The 10378-nt window shown below is 38.7% G+C and overlaps 1 protein-coding gene across 3 annotated transcripts in view; it reads right to left on the bottom strand.

The window, feature by feature from the left end:
* Window positions 1-10378, bottom strand: part of LOC106881161 (uncharacterized) — a 47252-nt gene that overhangs the window by 24114 nt on the left and 12760 nt on the right. For 2 of the 3 annotated variants that reach the window (XM_014931450.2, XM_052973156.1), the window contains exons 8-10: window positions 7825-7908; window positions 3004-3149; window positions 1154-1219 (exon numbers count right to left, since the gene is read on the bottom strand). In XM_014931450.2, coding sequence (XP_014786936.1) covers window positions 1154-1219; window positions 3004-3149; window positions 7825-7908 — 296 coding nt within the window. The remainder of the gene's footprint in view (window positions 1-1153; window positions 1220-3003; window positions 3150-7824; window positions 7909-10378) is intronic. The other variant, XM_052973157.1, reaches the window with a different exon arrangement.

Here is a 10378-nt window from a genome sequence, read left to right as displayed (position 1 = left end):
AATCAACGGAACAGCCTGCTCGTGAAATTAACGTGCAAGTGGTTGAGCACTCCACAGACACGTGTACCCTTAGCGTAGTTCTCCGGGATATTCAGTGTGACACAGTGTGACAAGGCTGACCCTTTGAATTACAGGCACAACAGAAACACGAAGAAAGAGTGAGAGAAAGTTGTGGTGAAAGAGTACAGCAGGGTTCGCCACCAACCCCTGCCGGAGCCTCGTGGAGCTTTAAGTGTTTTTGCTTAATAAACACTCACAACGCCCGGTCTGGGAATCGAAACCGCGATCCTATGACCGCGAGTCCGCTGCCCTAACCACTGGGCTATTGCACCTCCACATGTATATATGTATATCTTAGTTTACTCCTGTACAGTTGGCCACTACATAGGGCAGCATCTCCAATCATTTCTAAGTAACTTAGCACCCCAGGTGATGCTAAGTTACTTCAAATATTCTTTGAATGTGGCATGCCATGCCCCTTCTTGTGTCTCCCTCTCTTTCTTCATATCTCTAATGGCACCTAATGTATAGCTCACTTGAGTATTCATTCTTTTGACAGCAGGAAAACATGGCTTGCAAGTCTCATAACTTCTTTCCTTCACAATCTCCTGTAAACTGCACAGACTGGCTCTTCCAGGACTGCAGAGTTTGTGATTCTGTTTCTGTAATTGATCTTGAGTCTCGAGTATTCTGTGTAGACACCATTGGTGAAATGCATTCAACCTTGGACAGAACTTAGTAGTCATTTTCCAAATTTTTCCTGCATTGACTGCTGTTGGCAGAACAAAGCTCTGGTACAGTAGGATCTTCATGAGATTACTAATCAAAATGCTGGCTCACATCTTGTTTGCTCCTCTGAACACTGCTACAGCACACCTGATTCTGAAGTTGACATCTGTCTCAGAATCCAGCTCCACACCTGACCTCATGTCCTAATTTAATTCTATGCAATAGCCTTAACTAGACTCTACTGTTAATATGACAATGGTGCAATACTCAAACCATTTTAATATATTCTCTTAATTATTCAATTACATCAATGTATGAATCTGTCTGCATTCTTTTAATAAAATACTTAAGGCAAAATAAAATGTAATATTAATTTGATAAAATAGATTTCAAAATCATTTTTAGGTAAACATGTAAATCTTACCTCAAATTGTAGATCCAAAACTGTGATCATGGGCCAGTTTTCAAGTAATATTAAATTAATGTCAGCCTAGCAAATTGAGAATAATTAATTCAAAATATTGCTTTCATACATGATCATGGTTATACAACTTTAAATACTCTCTCTACATATATATGTGTGTGTGTGTGTATGTGAGTGTGTGTATGTGAGTGTGTGTATGTATGTACATATGTATGTATATATATATATATATATATATATATATATATATATTGGGTTGTCCGGAAAGTTTGTGCCGATTTATAGTAGCTTACCTTTCGACTTATTTTAGAACATGGTTGAGTCCATAAAATAGGATTTGACTACATCTCCATTTAGAGCACAGTTTAAGCTATCTTTTCGAGGAAGAAGGTTTATGTTCCTATAACCTGTGTTGATTCTGTAACCCTTTAAAATGGAAGATAGGAAAGTTCATTTTCGGCACTTGATGCTTTTCTTTTTCCGTAAAGGGAAAAATGCTTCACAAGCAACCAAAGAAATATGCACAGTTTACAATGATGTTTCTTTATCTGAAAGAACTGTACGGAAGTGGTTTGCAAAGTTCCGAGCTGGAGATTGTAGCCTCATTGATAAAGAGCGATCAGGCAGACCATCCACTACAGATGATAACCAAATAAAGTCATTAATTGAGAATAACCCATATTGCACAACCCAAGAATTGGCAGAAAGCCTCAACCTATCAAAATCCATTGTTCATGAGCACCTGGTAAAGCTTGGGTACACAAATCGCTACGATACTTGGGTACCACATGAGTTGAGTGAGAAGAACCTTTTGGAAAATCGGCACAAACTTTCAGGACAACCCAATATATATTATATGATGGAATTTCCTGTCGAAGCTGACATGTGGGTTCAGTTTTTGCTGAATGACATGCACTAATCATTTGTTTATAGTGATCAAATGTATGTGCTACATATTTGTCCACTCCCTCCATCGAATCGACATTGCCTGAACAGGTGCTCAAGTGTACTACATGTCAGATGTTGAAATGATCATAGCACAAGGTGAAATGAAGTGCCTTGCACAAGTACACAATGTCACACTTGGCTTCCTTGGAATCAAACCCATGATCTAGCAATTGTGAGGGCAACACCCTAACCACTAGGCCGTGCACCTTCATGAATATATATATATATATATATATATGTACTGAAGGTCTACAGTTTTGTAAGTAACATATGATTGGAAAATGTAAAATACTTTCGACCATTTCCTCAACATACAGAATGTAATGCTAAGGTGTGATATCAATATAATATCAATATGATCAATATGTAATACGAAAACAAAATATGTCAAATATGATATGTCAAAGAGGTAATGCCAAGGAGGTATTGCCAAAGATGCAATGTGAAAGAGGTCATGTGAAAGAGAATATGAAGGAGGTAATGTCAAAGATGTAATGTCAAAGGAGTAATGTCAAAGAGTTAATGTCAAAGATGCAATGTGAAAGAGGTAATGTCAAAGAAGTACTGTGAAAGAAGTAATGTCAAAGGTGTAATGTGAAAGATGTAATGTGAAAGAGGTAATGCCAAAGAGGTAATGCCAAAGAAATAATGCTAAAGAGGCAATGTCAAAGAAGCAATGTCAAAGAGGTAATGCCAAAGTGAGATGTTAAAATGTGGTAATGTCAAGATGTAATCACAATATGTGTTGTTAAGATATGATGCCAAGATGTAATGTTACAAATGTAATGTCAAGATATAACAGCAATAAATGATGTCAAGAAGTAATGTCAAGATGTAATATTGAGATGAGGTGTCAAAATTTAATATCATACACGTGTAATGTCAAAGTTGTATTTACTTACTGATGTGGTATTTCTCAGAGAGTCTTTGAGACAATTCAATGAAATAGCAGTCACAGCAATCAGCCAAGAGTTTTGGAAGCTTGTGTTGTCGGCTGTGATGATATACTGATCCCAGACATACAGAAGAGTTTCCAGATTAAAGTAAACTAATGAGATTATCAAAATATTGAGGAAATAATAATAATAATAATAATAATAATTAAATGAATAAAAGAAAGACAATAAATTTACAGAAATAGCTAATAAAGTTGTATCAGATATAATTGAAAATATTGTATGAAATATAATTGTATACAGTGGCAAATTAGCAGAGCTATTAGAGCATTGGATAAAATGCCCTGTGGTATTTGTTCTGGGTCTCTGCTCTCAAAGATCAAATTGCACCAATTTTACTTTTCATTCTTTCAATATTGGTAAATAAAGACTTGGTCTTGGGGGTTGTTCTTTCTCGCTATCCTTCTATCTCCTTCCCCCCTCTCTCACTTTCTTTCGTTCTTTCTTTCTGGGAGGAATTTTCTGTGGTCAAACCAAGTGAAGGGTGGGCTCTGTTAGGTCTGAATGTCAATGTCCAAGACAAACTGTATGTTGTGATTAGTACCTCCATTGAGAAACTGCAGAGTAGCATAAAAAGTTCTTTTCATGTAATGATGTGGTTGAACAGAATATAGAATTTCATGTATGGGAGAGATAGAGAGAGACAGAGAGATATATAAAGAAATAGATAGAAAGATAGAGAAAGAGGGGGGAGTGTGGAGAAGAGTGAATGAAGGAATGATTTAATTGATAAGCTATGAAATGACTAGATAAGGGCTTTGAAAATTCAGTCCATATCCTGTTATCTGCTTCACACGTTATCCTTGGCCAAAAACACTTTACACTTTAATCATTCAGTAGATAACACAGGACTGTGTCAATGACTCGGTTCACTTCAGTACCATAATTGGGGACAGAATTTTGGGGTCAGACTGTAGGGGCTCAGGGAATGGGGCAGAAAACCCAAGGGCTGCCCTAACAGGCACACACTCTAGCCACACCACAGGTCCACCTAGCTGTAAGAAGGTAAATTGTAGTGATGAAAATTGTTTTATTGGCTTACATCTGATGCATAAGCCATCTGCATATATAGCCTTATTAGTAACTGCATTCATACTGGAAGATGGATTAAACCATATAATTTTTCTATGATTATTCGTGTTATTAAATCCTCATCATTAGATGTCAAATACAGAAAAAGATCTGTACCTCACCTTCCATATAATATGAAATACTCTGAGAATCTAATTTTTCATTACTAATTTTTAGTTAAAACCTTGTAATTATTACACCTTTTACAAGTCAGAAACTGTGTTTTAATACTAATGTCTTTGGGGACCAAAGGAGGACAATGAAAAAGAGAAAGGACTCTTTAGACATGCTTGGGATGAGACAGCTTCTTTAGTGTTGGTCTCTTGTTAAAATGCACCCACTACATTCTGTAAAGGGATTGGTGATAGGGAGAGCATCTAGTCATAGAAGCCATGTCAAAATGAAGGGTACGAGTGAAACGTGGTCCTTGACAAGGTCAGCATTTTCTAAATTAGAACTGGAAAGCAGCATTTTCTAAATAAGACCCAACTTGTGACTATCCATCCAACATGGAAAGTGGATGTATGATGATGATGACAATTATTGTGGTGGTGGTGATAACAATAGTGATGATGATGGTGATGATGATGATGACGACGACAACAACAACAACATTGACGATGAGGGTATTGACGATAAGATGTCAAGATGTAATATGTACACGTAAAATCAAAAATATTTTTTCTTACTGATTGATGTTCGTTGAGAATTTAGTGAGAAGAGTAAAAAAAAATGAGGAAGAACTGTGATTTGAAACTGGATCTTAGGGATCTAATTGCATACATGAGCCAATCTTAACTCTACAATGTTCACCTAGATATAAGTCCACCAGATTCATCAGTCTCCCTCCCTTCCATCAATCTCTCAGAGAGACATGTTAAGGGTGACTAAGCACATTTCTCCCATCCTTCCTTTCACCAGAAATGCAACACTCTGGATTTCCCTTTTCATTCAGTGCTCCCTCCACTTTTTCTACAGACATTGACCTACAGGTAGACATATAGCTTAAACATTGAGGAGAACATAATTCTCACCAGCCTGGGAGAGCAGGTAAAGGTCATGGGCACTCCATGACCACCTTTCATTAATTTATATAAAAAAACAACAACAAAGAAACAAACAGAAGCATAAAAAAAAAGAAAAGAAAAATGAGTGAAATTGTTGAAATTCTAATTTGTAAATATACTTAGAAACAAGTTATAAAATGACCTCAGTAATTGGTATGGAGTGTCATCACTGTTAATGGGAAATAAAAGAAGAGGAAGAAGAAGAGGGGAGAAGAATGTATCGTCATCATCATCATCATCATCATCATCATTGACACAACCACCATCATGACTGCAGTTTCCACCACCAATGTTGTCATTGTTGTAATGATGATTATGATGATGATGATCATCATTATCATCATCAGCAGCAGTAACATTACCAGCCACTACTACCATCGTCATCATTGCCACCACCATCACCACCACCACCACCACCACCACCACCAGGCTCCAATCTGATCTGGCAGAGTTTCCACACCTGGATGCTCTTCCTAACGCCAACCACTCTAAGAGTGTAGTGGGTGCTTTTACATGCCACCGGCACGAGGGCCAGTCAGGCGGTTCTGGTAACAATCATGCTCAAAAGGTATTTTTACATGCTATCTGTACGGGAGTCAATCTGGCGGCACTGGCAATGACCACGCTTGAATGTTGTTTTTCACGTGCCGGTAAGCGATGCTGGCAACGATCACACTCGAATAGTGCTTTTCACGTGTCATCGGCATGGGAGCCAATCCGTGGCCCTGGCAACGATCATGCTTGAATGCACTTTTAACGTTCCACTGGCACGAGTGCCAATCAGGCGGTACTCTCATCGGCCACGTCAGCGATTTTGATTTTGATTTCACTTGCCTCAAAAGGTCTTCACAAGCAAGGTTTATTGTCCAATGAATGAGGGGCATTCATAAGTGGGCTGGTTACACCCACTGGCATAGGCCATGGGCTTTGGTCTCACTTGGCTTGCCGGGTCTCCAAAAGTCTCAGTCACTAGTCATTGCCTTGGTAAGGCCCAATGTTTGAAGGTCGTGCTTCACCACCTCATCCCTCAACTGTTAGGGTGTGACACTTCTTCACACAGCTGTCTTCATTCATTCGAAACACATGACCATACCAGCACAGTTCTCTCTCTTGCACACCACATCTGATGTTTCTTATGTCCAACTTTTCTCCCAAGGCACTTACACTCTGTTGTGTATGCACACTGACATTACACATCTAGTGGAGCATACTTGCTTCATTCCTTGCAAGCTTACACATGTCCTCAGCAGTCCTGGCCCATGTTTCACTTCCATGTAGCATAGCTGTTCGTACACATGCGTCATACAGTCTGCCTTTTACTCTGAGCGAGAGGCCCTTTGTCACCAGCAGAGGTAGGAGCTCTCTAAACTTTGCCCAGGCTATTCTTATTCTAGCATCTACACTTTCAGAGCATCCACCCCTGCTACTAACTTGGTTCCCTAGGTAACGGAAGCTATCAACTACTTCTAGTTTTTCTCTCTGGAATGTGACAGAAGCTGTTCTCTGAACGTTTTCAGTGTTTATTGCTTCTGAGCATTTGCCACATACAAAAGCTATCTTCCCAGTTAGCCTCCTTTTGATATTGCTGCACCTCTTATGTGTCCATAGCTTACACTGGTTACATCTTATGGAGTTTCTACCTACACCTTTTCTACAGATCAAGCAGGACCATCTACCTGAAGGGCTTTGTGGTTTGTCTGCCTTCCTACTTATTAAGACTTTGGTTTTAGCTAGGTTGACTCTAAGGCCCTTCGATTCTAATCCTTACTTCCACACCTGAAACTTTTCCTCTAGTTCTGATAGTGACTCAGCAATTAGAGCAAGGTCATCAGCATAGACGAGCTCCCAGGGGCATCCTTCTTGATTTCCTCTGTTATTGCCACCATAAAATTTAGTATAGCTATTTAAGTAGCCAAATATATGGAAGCCCATCTGTAACAAATTTCACTCACAAGGTATTAATCAAACCAAAGCTACAGAAGAAACTTGCCCAAGCTATTGTGTAGTGGTATCCAACCCAGAACCATGTGACAACATTGGTGGTGGAAACTGCAGTCTTGATGGTGGTGGTGTCAATGATGATGATGATGATGATGCATTCTCCTCCTCCTCTTCTTCTTCCTCTTCTATTTCACATTGTGTTGTTATTGGCACTCTGTTGCTTACGACGTCGAGAGTTCCAGTTGATCCGATCAACGGAACAGCCTGCTCGTGAAATTAAAGTGCAAGTGGCTGAGCACTCCACAGACACGTGTACCCTTAACGTAGTTCTCGGGGATATTCAGCGTGACACAGTGTTACAAGGCTGACCCTTTGAATTACAGGCACAACAGAAACAGGAAGTAAGAGTGAGAGAAAGTCGTGGTGAAAGAGTACAGCAGGGTTCGCCACCATCCCCTGCCGGAGCCTTGTGGAGTTTTAGGTGTTTTCGCTCAATAAACACTCACAACGCCCGGTCTGGGAATCGAAACCGCGATCCTATGACTGTGGGTCCGCTGCCCTAACCACTGGGCCATTGCGCCTCCTATTTCACATTAACAGTGATGGCACTCCATACCAATTACATGTATCTACAGGTTTTATTATGTGGCAGTATTTTTTTGTCTCTTACTCTAAATTTCATGCTTACCAACAAACATATTCTGGATGATCGGTTTCAGTAAAACAGACATCTTTTGAATGAATTCCCTGTCATTGTCGGATGTGATAGCAGCTGAAGATAAAGTAAAGAGCTTTAAATTTACATCTTATGGCAAAAGTTTATGGTCACTTAATACTACCAAACTGAAAATACTCTCTGTCTCTTCCCCCACTCCTCTCTCTCTGTCTCTCTCTCTCACACACACACACACACATTTTTGTTGAAATGGAAATTCAAGTCATGAGACAAATCTTAGTTTCAATTTCAATAAAAAACAAATCCTCTCCAGCAAAGGTTCTCAACCCATTTTGGCCAAAGGCCCCCTTTTGACCCTTGGAGTCACAAATGGCTCCTCTAGAAAATATTTATATTTTTCAATATAATACTTATTTTGATATCAGCAGATAATGATTAAAAAATAATGGACGTCGTTTTACATATGCACTTGTACGCATTCGGAAGTACAGATGTACAGATTGAAATGCAAAATAACGAAATAATGAATTGAAAGTTTTGGTAATTACGTTTATTTCCACCACGCGATACTTATGAGATCAACGTGTTGTCTATTGAAAGAGTGCTCTTTAGTACAAGAGAGCCCCTTTGCTCCAAAACTACCCCCTCGAGTTCCAAATGGCACCCCAGCAGGGGCCGTATAGCCCCTGTTGAGAACCTTTGCTCTACAGTATGTATTGAGCACTATCCCATTCATCTGACATAAACCAATGTACAAATTATATATGTGTATATTAGCATAGGGAAACTGTGCTATGATCTTCAGTGGTCAATGATGGTGGCTGGAATGTTATTTACACATCACAGATTTTTATATATATATATATATATATATATATATATATATATATATATGACACCCTTAGTCACATTTAGTTGATGACTATAATTCTCCTTTATGCACACACACACACACACACACACACACACTCATAGAGTTATTGATGAATTTATCTGAATTGGTCAGACCAATATAAATTCTATGACTCATTTGTAAAACATTAATTTCTTTGGCAAAGGACCATATTCCAAACTGTGGAGTCTACTTCTGTTTTTCTCCTTACACTCTAAAATTAATTACTTTGTATTCCTATTTTAATTGCATTTTGCTGATTTTTGTTTTCTTCTTGTTTTTGTTTCCTAATCTCTCTGGATAGCATTACCATAAACTGATACAGATCAGCCTCTTGATTATACTGGATTTAATTAATCCAGGATTTTTAGTCTAGAACAGGGTTCTCAGCCAGAGTCCATATGGACCTTGGGGGTCCCATATAAGATTTTGGTGTTAAAATTTATGACCATTAAATTGATTATATTTCCATAATCCACAAAATATTTTAACAATTTTTTAATACTAATATTTAGTTACAAAAATATATGACCTTTTAAACATCAAATGGCTAGTGGGTTCCACCCAAGTAAAACAGGAATCAGAGGGGGTCCATAGGTAGAAAATGGTTGAGAAATACTGCTCTAGAATAACACAAAACATTCAAAGTGACTGTAAACTCTTGGCCTGATAATTTCTAATAACCTCTCATTGTGGCCCTCACAGATATATAACCTTTTCTATTCTAGGCACAAAGCCCAAAATTTTTGGGGAGGGAGCCAGTTGATTAGATCAACTCCAGTATGCAACTGATATTTAATTTATTGACCCTGAAAGGAGGAAAGGCAAAGTCAACTTCGGTGGAATTTGAACTAAGAATGTAAAGATAGACGAAATGCTGCATAGCATTTCGCTTGGCATGCTAACGTTTCTTATTTCTTTACTGCTCACAAGGGGCTACACACAGAGGGGACAAACAAGGACAGACAAAGGGATTAAGTTGATTATATCGACCCCAGTGTGTAACTGGTACTTAATTTATCGACCCCGAAAGGATGAAAGGCAAAGTCGACCTCGGCGGAATTTGAACTCAGAGCGTAACGGAAGACGAAATACCGCTAAGCATTTCGCCCGGCGTGCTAACGTTTCTGCCAGCTCGCTGTCTTCCTCACAGATATATAACATTGCTAAACTTGCATCACAAGGACAAGAAATCTGAATAACACCTTAATGGTTGTTAAAGCTGAGCAGGAATTACATCAGTGCCGCTTTCACCTCAGTATGATGGGCCCTGCAATGGTAACATGCACTGCCTCCTCCTTCCTTGTCTATCTAATTTAAATAATAGAATAGAATAAATAATCAAATGGTACCAGTTATGGCTAACCTGCTGCTCATCCGGTATTTTTTGTGTATTTAGAACAACATTATACAATATACCCTTCCTTTTTCAAGATGGTGGCATATGACTTAATTTAGCAGCTATTTCAAATGACTACATAGAGATCCTTCGATGGTCAATAGCAGCAAAATTATATTTAACAAGATCACTCAGAGAGCACAAACTTCTGCCAAGGCAACACCAACGTCTTCTCAATGATTAGCTGGAGATGATTTTTAAAATGAGAATATCTGAAATAAACTCGACTGCTCTCACAAACGAGAATACTAAATATGGCCTTCGTAGGGTTTTCG

Source organism: Octopus bimaculoides, chromosome 1 (assembly GCF_001194135.2).
Source record: "Octopus bimaculoides isolate UCB-OBI-ISO-001 chromosome 1, ASM119413v2, whole genome shotgun sequence".
NCBI classification, from domain to species: domain Eukaryota; kingdom Metazoa; phylum Mollusca; class Cephalopoda; order Octopoda; family Octopodidae; genus Octopus; species Octopus bimaculoides.
The sequence above is the reverse complement of the archived record's forward strand: the minus strand, read 5'-3'. Positions and strand labels throughout refer to the sequence as shown.